This window comes from Triturus cristatus, chromosome 4_2, assembly GCF_964204655.1.
Source record: "Triturus cristatus chromosome 4_2, aTriCri1.1, whole genome shotgun sequence".
NCBI lineage: Eukaryota > Metazoa > Chordata > Amphibia > Caudata > Salamandridae > Triturus > Triturus cristatus.
The window spans coordinates 434,926,482-434,943,016 of NC_140586.1; the positions used below are offsets into that span (position 1 = coordinate 434,926,482).

Genomic DNA, 16,535 nt, shown 5'->3' on the forward strand with positions numbered 1-16,535 from the left:
CACATATTTTCCGTACCCCAGCACTTTCAGACCAGTAGGGGTCAGTAGTTTGTCCTAGTAGGTATAAACACATGCTGACACTACTTCCACAGGTGTGGTGCTGCGGCCAGGGTACATGACTTCACAGCATAAGACCACAGTTTGGGCTCACGCTTTAATCCCTGAGTCCCACAGCAGCTCACCTTAGCAGCATCAGACTCTAGGCAATACCTCACTTAATTTCCGTAACCCAGCACTTTCAGACCAGTTGGGATGAGTAGTTCGCTTCGCACCCCCTGTAAAGCACACCCTAATCACCCGACAGATATGACAGTGCTCCTATCCTCCTCTTTCCTACTTTTTTCGCTCTTTTTCCCCTTACTCGCTTCAACAGAATCACAAAATGGCTGCCAACACTTCCTAGTTGCAACCGCTCGCACCGCTCACAGCCAATAAGCAGCAAGCTTGTGCTCGTAACGCCTCAGCCAATCAGATGGCAGAATTCCCAAATATCAATATCTGTAAATTTTGATATTTCTCCAAAACTACTGAACGGATTTACACCAAATAAACAAAAGCCTGCTTTCTAGACCAAGACCCTTCTCCCTGCCAAATTTGGGGTAATTCCGTTCACCCGTTCGACCTGTAGCCTTGTCTAAAGTTTCCTATGGAAATTGCATGGAGAAAACAAGTTTTGGGACCCCTTTTTTCTCGCCCCCCCCTTGATGAATCACCCCCAAACTTTCAACATAGGAGCTGATATAAACAAAGAATTAGTTTGGAAATGTTCATGAAGATTCATCAAACAACGTCAAAGTCATAAGCAAATGCTCTTCCTATGGAAACTTGGTCCTAACTATAACTACCTATTGGCGACCGCCAGTAGGTAATACAGGGGCATATTAACAAGGGCTTTATCTCTGCTTTTTGGCTTTAAAAGCCAAAGAAGCAGAGATAAAAATATTGCCCTATCAACAACAGGGTGCTAACATGCAAAATCGTATGTTAGCACCCATTTCACTACGCTTTCCCTTGCATCTCTAATGAGATGCAAAGTGGGCGTTCCAGAGCAAAATAATAGGAGAAATTTCGCTAAGCGACATTTCTCCTATTATCAAGCTTCACGCTAACCCTGTTAGAGACAAAAAAGCAGCGCTAACCACGGTTAACGCTGCTTTTTTACGTCTGCTAATTTTCAGAATTAGCCATGTAATCCAATGGGAGGTGGATTACATGGCTAGCTCCACCATGGGCTATGAACAAGGATATCCCTATCCTTGTAGTTTTATCGCTGCATTACCAGCGATAACCTCCCAAAATGCCGCTATCGCTGGATTTTTTATCGCCTAGGCGGTTAGCGTTGTTAATAACACGATAACCAGGCGATATTATCCAGCAATAGCGGGCGTTAAAAAAATTAACGTTAATTTTCGCTGTTCCTTGTTAATATGCCCCTCAGATATATAGATATATAATGATATTTTGTACATCTATATTTATGACCGATATTTTTCCCCCAATATTTTTGTACTTACCATTATAAGTATAGGATGTAGATATATTGACTTCAAAATTTTGGTCACAATATTTTTGTATGGGGATATTTTGAGTGTTGATATTTTTTCAGTGTACCGAGAAGAGCAGCAGGAAGTCCCTCTTTATGACTTTTAAATCACCACTCCAAGACAGGTGTAGCCATCTTAGAATGGTCAATAAACAAAATAGTCACTGTGTCATTACTTGCCTCTGATTCAATGGCGTACTTTCCTCTTCTGTTTGTCCCTCACGTGGATCACAGCTTCTATACCAGCTTTTCTAGTGGATGACTCATATCCTTCCACAGCTTTTCATCTGGAGTCTACTTTTTCCCCGTTCTTGCAGCACTCCATTCAAATGCATGCCATTTCTTGCTCTGTCCCTAGTGTTCTACTTACCAACTGAAATCCACGACCCCACACTCTCAGTCTTGTGCTTTCCCAGCTCATCCCGCCCCATCCTGCTTGGTTTTCTCTCCCTTTTTAAAAATAAGGCTCCTCCATTGTGCCCCCATCTGCTGAGATAGCCTGGCAATTGCAATTTGCTGCTGTGCCTGAACAAAATGTGTTTTGGCACAATTTTTATGACTTTTTAAAATTCACCACTCCAAGACAGGTGTATGCCGTTTTAGAGCTGTCAATAAACATAAAATGGCCAATGTGTCATTATGCCTGCAGGCACATTCATGGTGATGCAAGGGAGTGCATGTGCGGTGATGCTGAAGCGACCGCAATGTCATAACACACACCCGCGCATGTGTGATGATGCATGCACACACAACATAATACTTTTTTTAATGTTGCCTGCACTGTTCACATAGACAATAATGTAATGAAATTTCTTTGGTTTTCAGCAATGCTGGACAGCATTGGCAAAAAGCACTGGAACAGAATTTGCTTTCTGCTCCAGTGACTTTTGCCAAAGCTGTTCAGCATCAGCGCAAACTGAAGAACGGTTATTGCCTTGTATTAACTGGAAACAAAATATGTGTGTGTGTTTTTGTGTGTGCGTGTGTGTGCGCATGTGTGTGGTGCTTTAGTGTCATGAGTGTGTCCTTTAAAATTGATCTTCATTAATGGCAAAATAATGAGCAATTTGAAAGGATACAGTCCTGATAATGAATTATGCTCTGCAATAGTTTTTAACTTGCTTTACAAGTGAATTGTGTTGGAACATCAATCAGTTTCAATTCTTTTGTCATTAATTTAATTTGATTTAGGAGCTCAATATGATGAGTTTAAATGTTATCTGTGTTAAATTATGATAACATACTGGTCTGCAAGAACTTCAAATTGAAATAGCATCTTGTCAATGTTTATTGGTATCACGTGGTGATCTATAAGAAAGATTCCAATATGGTGCTCATTATAGTGATCAAGACTACACAGAAGCCGAAACGCATTGACCTGCTGTATTTTGTGAGACTCAATATACACTTTGCACTTCTGTGAGTGTGCCAGTGCCCTTCTCATTCCTGTGGAGAGGAGCGAGTGATGCCTATGTATATATTTATATTTTTATGTATCCAGTTAATACATGCATTGCCAAAGGCAATAGGTCTTCATTGGTAAAGCAAAAGGATGACACCAACTTGCTTTACCAATGCAGGTATTAACTGGAAACGAAAAATATAGCTTTTTACAGTACAAAGAACACTCTTCTGTAGTCCTACCATCAATAAACAAAAGACCCAAGTGTGGATAACAATACCCTCCAAATTTATTGAGTACTGTATACACATGTGCACATTATCTGCTTACAGCATGAACGATAGTGGGGCTTGTAGTCTATAGTTTCACGATTGTTCTAGAAGTGCTACTAGTTGAAATCCAGAGATAAAGTGACTTTTATGAGTGGGGTAAATTGGCAGCTTGTTGCTCAACTCGTTAGTGTCTGGGCAGTTCTGGTAGTAGCTGACCAAATTCCGGAATGCTTTGTAGATGTGCTGATTCTGCGTGCAAATGAACCCTCCACTTCTCCAAATCTGTCTTTCAGTTCGGTTCAAGTCTCCCAGGCATGTCCACTGATCCTCATACCTCAAGGACACACACCACTTGGAGTGGTCATAACTGGAATTGAAGAAAGAGGAGTCTGGCAGCTTAATCTTTTTGATGTTGTAGACATGATATTGGAGTGAGCAGTTTGATGGAAGTTCTTTTCTACCATGCTGCCAACTTTCAGTCAAAAGATGAGTTTCCAAGAATTGTGCCATCCATGCCACATAGATATCTGCACACAAAAAGAAATATACGGGAACATATTGAAAATCTAGATCTGATTGACATTTTAGGGGATTATATCTTCAAAACATTAATTACCTTCTTTATTACACATTTGGAACCTTTCTAGACAATCTCTTTTTTTTCCCAGATTTTTTTTATTTACCACCATGAGAAAAATAACAGAATAGACATTTAAATGGACAGTCATACTGACTTACACCAGTGATACCAAAACATAGCAAATTTCGGGAATACTAATTCTTCCCCTTCTTTTAAGACAAAAGACGATCTGAATTAACCAAACTGTTCCGTACTATTCCTTAAATTTTTGAAAACAATGATTCCCAAACTTTCTTAAGTATGCGTAATGAACGAATCCCTCTTGTTTTAGCCAGTGCTAATTCCATGTCATATGTCTCTTTAACCAATCCCCACCTTTCCATAGCAGATGTAGGAGCTAGTGAGATCCAGACCCGGGCAATTGTCAACCTAGCACATACCAGTAAGATAGTAATTAAGTCAGTCTGGCTAGTTCCCATGTTCTGCCCACCCATCATTACGTCTACTATTGAGAACATGAGCGATCTCCCAAGTTTCTGAGACAATATTTGAGTCACCTTCTGCCAAAATTCTGCTAGCTGAGGGCATGAAAAGAACATGTGTTTTAGATCGGCTGCCTGTAAATCACACTTCGGGCACTTTGTCCGACCACTAAGGGAATCGTGAGATGACTATTTCGATATCCTTTCAGGTGTATAGTATAGTAGACAGATTGTGTTATACTGCTGCATCCTCAAGTTAGACGAGTGCACCGACTTATTGATGCTGCTGAGGGCAAGCGAGATAGTATTAGCCGAGATCGAGATCCCCATACTGCGGCTCCAGCGATCAGCCAGTCTAGTGCAATCGTCTTCCTTATAGGTGCAGAGACTTTTATATCCTATACTAATCAATGATTTTTCGTACAAGCATTTCCATATATCAGAATCCGAAACATTTGACAGCTTCATACTGCGTATGAAGTAGTCTCTGATCCGTTAATATTTAAATTGCATGCTTGCTGATAAATTGTATAGAATATTCAGTCTTTCAAATGTGATAAACCCATTATAATCATATAGATCCCCTAGGTATTTGATCCCAGAACTAGCCCATCGTTTTCCCTCTGCATCATGAAAAATCTCTGGTAGACCCGGATTACCCCACAAGGGGAGTTTGACATGATAAAACAGTATGTTGCATTTAGACAGAATAGCACGCCAAATATTTACGCTATCACGTGCGGTCTTAAATTTGACCCGCTTGTAATAGTTCGGATCATTAGTTCTGAAAAGAAACATATTATAATCTTCACCTAACATAAATCTATAGAAAAGAGTTTTGCTTGTGGGATTTATTAAGCTACGGAGACGGCCCAGAAAAGCAACCCAGAAGTATAATTTAAAATCCTGGAAAATGAGCCCTCCTGGTTGAATGGAAGCTTTAATAAGTCAATAGCTCTACGCGCCTTCTTATAGCCCCAGATAAAACCACTACAAACGCCATCTAGGCGCTTGAAAAAGGAAGTATTCAGTCGTAGAGGGATGGACCGACACAGATATAGGAATTTGGGCAAGATTTTCATTTTGATTATATTTATTCGTCCGCTGATACCTATAGGCACCTTGTGCCATTTTTTTGAGTGATTTAGCTGTTTCTTTCAAAAGCACCTCGTAGTTTAATGCAACTATCTTATCTATTTTAGCCGATATTCTAATCCCTAAATAGGTAGCGACACTGCAAACTCCCGGAACTGGGCCTGGGGATTTATAGTTCAGCAGGACTTGAGTTTTATTAGTGTTACGTCTATAACCCGATATTGCACCGAATCTCTTTGCCTCCTCGACTATCCCCTTCAGTGCTTCCTCAACATCAGTCGAGTAAACTGCAATGTCGTCTGCATACGCCGTGACTTTGAGGCTATTCCACCCAGATATAAAGGGCTCAATCCGAGGTTGATTTTGCAAGGCCAAAATAAATGGCTCTATTGACAGCGCAAACAATAATGGTGATAGAGGGCACCCCTGACGGGTGCCACGAGAAATTAAAAAGGTTGGGGATTGTAATCCAGCATATACTGATTTAGCACTAGGGTGATGATACAAGGATTTGACCCAGTGCAGAAACTTGCCTTTAATACCAAATGCTATTAATGTGGCCCAGAGAAAGTCCCACCCCACTCGGTCGAAAGCTTTTTCGGCATCCAATAGGATCATACCGAGTGGGGTCGCCCTTGTCTTTACAACATCAAATGCTGTTACAGCCATATTCACATGAGCCGTAGTGTGCCTCCCTGAGATAAATCCATGTTGTTGAGGAGACACCAGACCAGGCATTATTGAAGCAAGACGAGTCGCCAAAATTTTAGCAAAAATGTTTGCGTCGGTATTTATAAGTGATATTGGTCTATATGACCCACATTCTAAAAAGAAAACAATCTGTGTGACATTCCACGAGTCAGGAACATTTTCTCCTGCTCCGATAGATCTAATCAGCTGAAGGAGAAGTAGAAGTAGTTCATCCATGCAGAGCTTATATAGTTCCAGAGGAATAGAATCTTCCCCTGATGCTTTACCCGAAGGCAGTATATAAACAATGGGGTGACCCTGTGTCCCTCAGAACCTGGGTAGGATTATTATAAGAAAACAGTGGTTCTGTCGGGTATAGGTAAAACAATTGCTTTATCGAAAGGATGAGTCAAGGAGAGAAGGGGAATTAATCAAGTTGACCACACAATCTTAGAATGCAAATCAAAGATCAGGCTTGTTTTGAAGAATATAATGTCATTTTTTATATATAAATTACATCATTTATATAGCCGAGCACAAATGACATTAGAAATGCAGGATTACCAAGATAATAAACTGTAAAGTGAGTCAGTGAATTTGTGACAGAGTGACATAGGTGATCAAATTGTGCATAATATATACAGTGAACAAATGCAGAACTTTGTTATATGTACAGTATGTAGAGGAAGGGCCAGTATCGAGGGCAAGCAATGACACTGTTTCATGGATAAATCAGAAATTATATGAAAAGCAGGTCTCGCACTGGTCCTAGCATTTTCCGTCGACGTTTCAACCCAATAAGTGCGACTTTGAATCGTCACGCAGGGTCTTCATCAGGACATTAAAATACAAGTAGGTAACCTAGCCGGCGGTCTAGGAGGGCCTGGTAAGTCTCCCGACTCTGACAGGAGCTGCTGCAGCGTGATTCATTACCGCTTTTCTAAAACCAAATGTAAATCTTTGAACGGCTCCGACGCGATCTTTCACCGGAGTTGTCCTCACTTGTTTGATCTAAGCCTCCTAAGAGACCACATTTGATGAGGAGCTCTGCGCCTCTGAACAATTCCTTACCAGGCCCTCCTAGACCGCCGGCTAGGTTACCTACTTGTATTTTAATGTCCTGATGAAGACCCTGCGTGACGATTCAAAGTCGCACTTATTGGGTTGAAACGTCGACGGAAAATGCTAGGACCAGTGCGAGACCTGCTTTTCATATAATTTCTGATTTATCCATGAAACAGTGTCATTGCTTGCCCTCGATACTGGCCCTTCCTCTACATACTGTACATATAACAAAGTTCTGCATTTGTTCACTGTATATATTATGCACAATTTGATCACCTATGTCACTCTGTCACAAATTCACTGACTCACTTTACAGTTTATTATCTTGGTAATCCTGCATTTCTAATGTCATTTGTGCTCGGCTATATAAATGATGTAATTTATATATAAAAAATGACATTATATTCTTCAAAACAAGCCTGATCTTTGATTTGCATTCTAAGATTGTGTGGTCAACTTGATTAATTCCCCTTCTCTCCTTGACTCATCCTTTCAATAAAGCAATTGTTTTACCTATACCCGACAGAACCACTGTTTTCTTATAATTACCCGAAGGCAGGGCAGCTATCGCTAGTTTGACTTCTTCATTCATAATATCAGCTGTCAATGAATCAGATATTTCATCACCCATATTTTCATTGGATTGATCTGCAGGTACTTATTTATGTCAGCCAATTCCGATCAATTCTCCGGAGTATACAATTTTTGATAGTAATCAGCAAATTGCCCTAGTATCTGGTTTGGGTGCTCATAAATCAAATTTTTAGGCCCTTTAATCAGCTTTATAAGGGTCTTGGCCTTCTCATCTGCCACCTTGAATGCCAAGAGCTTCCCTATTTTTTCGCCGCTTTCAAATTGAGATATCCGATATTTATGTAGTTTAGCTACGCTTTTTTCCCCTAAATGTCTTTTTCAGTGCGGATTTTAAGTCAATTAAAATATATCCTAAGTCTTCTGCATTTGGGAGACCCCTTAACAATGCCTCGGCCTGTTGATTCTCAGCCGTAAGAATATTTGTGATAGTCTTTTCTGTTTCTTTCTTACGCTCACCATTCTGTCTTCAAATGTATTGCTGGGAGAATCCTCTAATACTAGCCTTACATGAGTCCCATACATACAGAATTTCTAGGAATTCTTTCAGGTGTCTCTTAATCTGAACTACGAAGTTTTCATCTAGAAGTAGATATCTAGGGAACGAGAAGGACCTAGGTCTCCTTCTCTCCCCTGACATTTTGAATGACAAAAGAATGGGATTATGGTCAGAAGTGACCTTTGGGCATATCTCCATTATACTTGATTCTAAGACTTTATCTGACACCCAAGCCAAGTCTATCCGGGAGCATAGTTTATGTGCAGCGGAGTAATAAGTATAAACAGCTATATTTGGGTATAATACCCGCCAAGCATCCCTGATAGCATGTGATCGGCCAAGCTCTTTGATCGCGACCCGGGAGCATAGTTTATGTGCAGCCGAGTAATAAGTATAACCAGCTATATTTGGGTATAATACCCGCCAAGCATCCCTGATAGCATGTGATCGGCCAAGCTCTTTGATCGCGACCCGTGTCTTTCGCATCCTCTGAAAAGCACACCGTCTAGTGATATCTATCTCATAGTTCATGATGCAGTTAAAATCACCCATTACCACCCTCTCCCCATCCCAGTTTAGCAATTCCATATTTAACCGGTCTATAACTGAAGGGTCATCGATATTTGGGCCATATATTACACAGAAAACATATTTGCTGCCTCCTATTACTATCTGTACTATAGCCCATCTGCCCCCTTTGTCTGTTAGTGATTTACCGACATCAGCTCTGAATCGTTTATGTTTTAGAATAGCGACCCCTCGAGTTGAAAAGCTTTGATCGGAGCTGGCAGCTACCTCATATCCCAGTTGTTTTAATAAGCCTCGATCTTTATAAGAAATATGCGTTTCCGTTAACAGCACTAGCTGTGGATTGTACATCCTCTGTTCTTCCGCGACAAGCCATCTTTTGTTGATACTATTCAAACCTGCCACATTCCAGGCTAAACACTTCACTAACTCCATCTTATTAATAATAATAATCCTCTAGTTTCTTTCTTATTGATTAATCCTGTAATGGTCCTGACCTTTGTCCCCTTATTTCGTGAGGATCTCATGTTTTTTTGTTTGTTTTTTGTCCCCCCATGAACCCTCCCCCACCCTGAACTCCCAATCCCAACCCTCCCCCCACCCTGTTTCTAGAAGGAGGAATCATCCTCTTCTATCGGCTGCCGTTGGAGTGGCAGCCATCTAGGATTCAGCCACCCCCCTGGCTCCCAAGCTAGGACACCTCCCTGCTTATATCAGCCATAGAGAGATTTAACGTAGATAGGAGAGAACAGCCAGAAAAAAGAGAGAAAAGAGACATCCACATCTGGCCAGCACCCTCCCTTTGCCATTTCTGCATCATTTCATTCACATCTGACTTGAAAGAAATGAAGTAAGTTTGTCCCCTTCTCATGATCTTCAGGCGAGCAGGCTCCTGCAAGAAGACTTGAGCCCCCATTTCCTTCAGTGGATCGATTAGCTGTCTCAGTTGCCATCTCCTGTCCATTGTGGCTTTGCAGAAATCTGAACTGAAAAATATGGAGACAGAGTCCACTGCTATCGGGGATCTAGGACCAGCTTTTAGTGAGACCGCTTGTCGCAACAGAAAGTTGCTAAAGTAGAGCAGAAACGGCCATGGATGCCGAGAATCCTGCCGGCGTTATACAATTGGAAGTCTATGGGCCCTCTGGATCTGGCAGTCCCAGTCCCAATCCCCCAGATCAGGGAAGGCCTTCTGCATGATCTGCACTATATAGGCTCTGGGGTCCGCCCCCTTCTGGCCTTCAGGTATTCCAAATAGCTTGAGGTTCTGTCACCTTTGTCTGTTTTCGAGGTCTTCAAGTTTAGATTGCATGTTCCTAAGTTGTTCTTCGTGCTGTGCAACCTAGCTAACAGTTGTGGATGTAGTCTCTTCTGTACAGACAACTCTCTGCTGGAGCTCTGTCAGTTCTTCCGTCACAGATCCGACTTTCTCCGTTACCTCCTTCAGTGTTTGCTGAATATTTCCATTATCAGCTCTAACTTGAGCAAAAAGCTCTCTTGTTTCTTCCCTCTGATCCTTCAGAGCCTGCAAGATCATAGAGAGTATAGCGGCTTCATTGCACTGAGTCCCACTATTCTGAAGATCCTCTTCCGAGTGAGATATTTAGGAAAGTGGAGACACTGAAGGTAGTATTAGAGGCAGGGAGAGAGGAGGATCAGGGCCAGGAGCTGGAGATGTCTCACCACTGCCATTTTTGCGAGATTCACCGAATCCGCCCTGTCCAACAAATACCCTTGCCAAATTTGACGCTATGTCAGAAGACAGGCAGCCCAAGCCTTTGGCTACCACTGTGCCACTATGCCCACCTTCTGACCCTCCATCAGTGAGTCCCACATCCGAGAGACTAGCAATCACCTTTTTAATTCCACCTTTAGCCTGCACCCATTTCCTCATGGGGCTATTATTCAAGACCTCTTTAGCCTGTATCTTCTTCCCTTTTACAGAACCTGTATTAGCTATATTTGTCATCTTTTTCAGATCTTTCGCATTTTTAACCTTGAGATCTTTCTTTAAAGGAGCTGCAGCAGCCATTGGTTTTTTTTTTTGCCTCTCTTCGGGGCAGTTGATCCCTCAATAGATTTCCGAGATGCTGTTCCAGGCCCCCATCGGAGATATTTGGACTATCGGCCTCCCTGCCAGAGAGGGCAGAGCCCTCGAGTTCGTCCATGGACGTGTCAGCGCATTGTAATCCTAGAGAATTATCAGGTACTTCTAAATTTCTGGCACCTATGCCTTTATCGCCGCATGCTTCATTTCTGTAATTACCTGAGGCCCCAGTCTCAGCCCCTTTATCCTCTGCCTCCATCTCCATTGATCCCATGAGTGTGTTACCTATGTTCTCTAAGCTCTGAGCCTCAACAAAAAAAGGCTGCTGTAGCTGATCAGAGGGCGCGGGCTCTGGAGCACAGAGTCAGCGCAACATTGTTGCTTGTTAGCGATGGCATTTATTATAGTGTCAGCTAAGTAATTTTCTCCAAGAGGCTGTGTAGCAATATCTGCAAGCTCTGTCAATTTCTTAGACTGTAGGTATTGAAGTACCGGTTTGCCCAGTTTCATGTTTGATTTTTGAGCATATGCAGCTCCCGTACTTTCCGCGGCTTCCAGCCTGTCTGCTGGTTCCGCCGCCCTCTCTGTCCTCTCCACCTGGGAGTCTACCGAGGCCCCCGCCGCCACATCTAATCTCGGACTAGCGGCCCCGCTCACCGCTAAGCTTACCGGCTGGCGGCTCGTCCCGCGTCCTCCTCGGGCCGTGTTTTTCGACGTGGCCATGTCTACAGCAGAGGCGATATGCGGGTAGCGAATGGGGCCGATATGAAAGCGAAATGGAGAACGCCAGACTGGGAACCCCACAGCTAGCAAAGCCGACAATGGCGAACACCTGATGCAAGTCCGAGGTGTCAGCAGCATCGAACGCAGGTGACCGTTTCAAGCTTGCAGATCCGTTATTCTCTCGTTATTCTCTCTTTTTTTTGCTTTCTCTAAAAAAAAAGGACGTCTTCAGCATGCGTTCATATGTCAAAATCTTTTTCCGAGTATTTGATAATGTATATCCTTATGCTAGCAGAGAGTTCCAGTTCCTCGGGAGCCTCAGCGGTCTGCTCCTAGAGACGGCGTCAGTCCGCCAACTTGTCTCCTCCCACCTCACCTTTCTAGACAATCTCATTTCTAATTATTGCAAATGATGAGGCTTCACAAATATATTTCTTCATCCCATTCAGAATCACTACTGCTTAGAAAGCAATTTCCCTTCAGCCAGGGGTGTCTAGTTATGTGAATCAAGCGTGGACCAAATTCAAGGAGAAAAATAAATTATGTAAAATTAAAAAGATAAAAAGAATTTGAGGATGCCAATTGCATGGTTAGGCCTCTGGTTGCTGTAAGGTTGTATATTTCAGCATGCAAATGGGAAAGGACTGATAGGGTCATAAACTTAGGGCCTGATAGACAGGGTAAATACAATAGAGTATACTGTCTACTAAACCCTCATCCCACAAGCCTCATTTAGAGATAGGCATGCCTTTAGTATTTCATCAACAGAGCCTCTGTTGACTTCCTCCGATATCTGATGGTGAAGGGTCCATTGGAGGAAGGACGTTACACCATTCACTCTATATAGGGTAACACATGACAACATAACATGTACATTTGTAAAGTGCACGTTCACTGCAAAGGGTATCTTGGCACTGAATAGCAGATGTTTATTGTTACCCAATTCAATGGTACTCATTTTATTCACCTCAGAAGAATGAAAGTCTGAGTGGACCCACTAAGCTTTGAACCTGTGACCATGTGGTCAAACACAGGCCCCTACAGTGGATGCATTAGACCCGGTAGATGGTGTAATGCCTCTTTTTTTCCTATTCATCATCACCAGGAAAAACCTTGTGGTGAGTAACAGGAAAAAACAATACTGACCCATCTCCTAGGGTGTGGGGGTTATTATTTTTTTCTTTTTCCCCACTTAGGGAGTCTGTTTTTGAAAAACAAAAACATTTCAAAGGTTTGGTATACAGTCGGCAAAACCGACTGCAGCTGTACACCAGACTTTCAGTACATTGAAAGGAACCGCCATGACAGTGGTTCCTGTCAATGTGCAAAGATGACCGCAGGGCCAGCAAGCACCTCTGAATTTGAAGGGCGAAGTACCCTAGAGAGGGTGGAGCCAAAGTCCTCCTCCATTCTGAAGGACACTACTCCATCCCCCAAACTGAAAATCAGTCCCTTAAGACCTTACATGGGATAGAGATGCAATAAGGCATGGCAACATCTCTGTGGTTCTCTATTCGCAGCTCTCTGGGGCGTAGCAGGTGAAGGTGCACGGAGAACCTACTGCACCTCCATTATTTGCCAGTCCAGTGGGATAAAAACCCACTAAGAATTTGGGCCAATGTCACTCTTGTTACTACATTAATTCTCTGAATCAATGACTATATGATAGTTTGCACACTTAAGCAATCCACCGCTTTTTCATTATTTCTTAATTTAGTGGGTGTAGGTTAAAGAAATCTGTGACAGGAGCCCCTGGTGTAATCAGCCTGATTATAACTCATGTTGATTGCACAACTAAAGAAATGGGTTGCACGACTGTCGACCTTGCGGTAGTAATGGATAATTAGGCCTTGTCAGTTAATGTATTCAGAAAGCCTGGTTTAGCTCTCATCTATCACACATGCAACCATTCAAACAGGCCCTCATTTATTGGATATTGGCAGCTTTCGATCGAGTTTTCCCTATATGTTGATTTTCAGCATTGGCAGTTCATTTTAGAATGTTCAGCTTTCGCAATTTTCTTTCAGTCTTTTCAGTGCGTATTATAATAAATTGCAGTATTTTCTTTAGTCAGCACCGGCTCACAACATTTCACATAATTTGAAAACCCAGAGAACTCAGAACTAGAGTCCTTAATGTGAGCAAAGGCAAGCTGCCCCATACTGCTGAGCCGAGGATCCACTTTAATGAATGATGCCATGCCATGCCATGCTACTTGGTATGCATTTAATGCCCGTCTACAATTAGGATTTTTTCATAAAGCTATTAGCAGTCTGGGCAGTCTGTTTCCACATGGTCCTGGAGTATCCCTTAGACAGAAGTACAGCTATCAGGTTTTTTTTGTCACCCTGTTCAATTGTGTGTGCCCTGAATCCATATGTACGTCACCCATTGCTGATGTCGCCGTTTGCATTTACCATTGTCATTCTTTTCGCACTTGACCAGTGTGAATTTCTTCATCACCCTGTCTACGTTTGTGCCTCCCATTATAAGTGTCTCCCTGCCCGTAAGAAGAGGACCTTTTGTGTGCGGTCACCCCCATTGTTTTGTTGAATTTTATTGCTGTTTTTAGACTGGTTTTTAGTGCACTGCTGTCTAGAGCGCAGTGTATGTGCTCTGTCCCCTCAAACATGTAGAAAGTTAATATTTCCTCATTGCAAAGTTAAATCTTCCCTAAGACCATAGTATATGATGTATAAACTACCCATGGCATAGAAAGTTAAATGTCACCTGTGGACTGCAGCACTTATTGCGCCATCCAGTAGTGTGACAAAGGAAAACATAGTTTCAGGCCTACCATTGTAGCATGACTGTTGCAGAGTAAAACCTGCAGTATAATCTGGTAAAATAACTATGTTTTAACGGGAAAAAAACCTCCTGATATTAGTAAGTCACCCCTGTGTAACCTTGTAGCCCACAAGGCAGGGTGCATGGTATTTAAACGTGGCACATGTAGGAACTGAATCTTACTGTGTCCCTACTGTGACATTTTGACTATGGCAGGCCTAGCTATACTATGCAGAAAACCAGTGTATAGATGAAAATAATATTATAGCTCAGGAATGAGTATAACTAGAAAAATAATTAAACCACTATTTTAATAGCTATTAAAAATCAAATTCGATGGTGATTTCACATTATTAATGAATCTTATAGAAAAGTAACTTTTATTGTGTAAACTATTATTTGCGCGAACTGTCTGAAGGCTAATTAGCATTGGTCTCTGCCAACTCCCAGCTTGTGATCAGCCTGGGAGCTGTGGGCATTTTGTAGACATCACAGTGTCAAATCCTGCCTGACAGGTTTGTTAAGCCACGTTTAACACTTTGGCGCGACTTGAAAGGGAGAGAATAGGATTCTTGTATTTCCCCTGTCTGGTTTTGTTTGCCCTACTAGACTTCTGTCTCTGGGTTTTCTGTGGGTACAAGGCCTGCTTTAAACTTAGTGGAGGATGTGGGGGAACTCTAGGAGAAGCATAGTATACTCCCCGCTCACACCCCAAACCTCAGAGCCCAAATTTAGTTTAGCTGGAGACCTTCACCATCTTGAACTTGGCATCTCAGACCTGTGTGAAGGACTTGAGAAGGAAGGACACCCTTTGACTTAAAATCCAAGGACAGAAAGATCTCCAAGGATCATGAGGCTGAAACCCTGGGTGTCTCCAGTAACATAAAAAAGCTGAAGAGGACATTCCTGTGAACAATCCCAGCTGACCAGTAGCATTTGGATCTGGACTGGACTTTTCTGTTACTCTATGCCTGCCACCCTGAGAGTATGAAAGTACTACCCCAGAGACCATGGGTGCTTAGGAATTTTACTCCTGTGGTTATTTGGACACTAAATGAAGTTTGGGAACATTTTCAAAAGTTTTGCTCCAGAGAGTCAAGGGGAATGCCCACAATAAGTGTCTGGCCAGCAGTTTGACGGTATTGGATTGAATTTAAGGTTTGTCTTACATGGAGAATAGTTTTCTTCAGAAAAATGACTAAGTCCCTTTTCAGATTAGGATTTGGAAATCTTTTCAACCTTCCCTACGTCCAGGCCTAGCAGGGCCTATCTACAGGTGTATCTGACCCTTGCTCCATCTCGGTTGTCCTTGAATCATGCCCGAGTCACAGCGTACCATGACCACTGACTACCATTGAGGCTTTGTGCTTTTTGGCACTATTTTAATTTAAATCTTTTACAATTCCTATTTCTGATTCCCCCTACTCAATTTTCATAATTTTGGTGCAATTTTGCTTATAGAATGGTTCTCTATTTGTGATAATTGGAGTAGGATTCTTATTGTGTTGTGTTTTAGACTTTTTAGTGGTTTTGGTACCTCTAAATGCTTTACACATTTTTGTTAAGTTAAGCCTGTTTGCTCTGTGCCATAGCTACTAGCATTTGAGCTCAGGTTTAAATTATTGAGATTTTTGATTGGACCTAACAGGATAGTGACTGTATTACTTGTGAGGGACACTGATCCACATCATTTAATAAAACACTTTCTCACACCGCCCCAGAATCAATGTGTAGGTTTTATACGATTTATCATTAGTGATTGAATCTTGCTAATACAGTTTAAGATTTGGGTCTCCATGTCTTAGAAACAGTGTCACCCCACCTCAGAGTAAATGTCTCACTGTCTCAGCGTCTTTGTTTCCCTGTGCTAATGGAGGTGTTTAAGTGTCCCTCTGTGCCCACTGTCTCTGTCTCCCTATGTCAATGCCTCAGTATGCCAGTGCAAATGTCACATCATCCCAATGTTTTTGCCTTCCTATCCTAGTGTCTTTAGGTCATTGTCTGCCTGTCCTAGTACCATTATTTGTATCTCACTGTCACAATGTCAGAGTTATAATTATTATGTCTTAGTGCTAGAATTTCTCTGTCCCACCAGTGTCTCACCATCCCTTTCTCTGTATCTCCCAGTACCGAAGTCAGTTTTTCCAATACTCATTTAGAAGTTGGCAGTAATTTGTTATCTGCCATAGGTCGATATCCCACACATCAACTTCTCTTTTTCTCTCCCTCAC

At 42.1% G+C, this 16,535-nt stretch overlaps 1 protein-coding gene across 1 annotated transcript in view; it reads right to left on the reverse strand.

The window, feature by feature from the left end:
• Positions 1–3,216: 3,216 nt before the first annotated feature.
• Positions 3,217–16,535, reverse strand: part of LOC146834532 (deoxyribonuclease-2-beta-like) — a 298,465-nt gene continuing 285,146 nt past the window's right edge. The window contains exon 6 of the mRNA XM_085600117.1: positions 3,217–3,744. Coding sequence (XP_085456243.1) covers positions 3,311–3,744 — 434 coding nt within the window. The 3' untranslated portion in view covers positions 3,217–3,310. The remainder of the gene's footprint in view (positions 3,745–16,535) is intronic.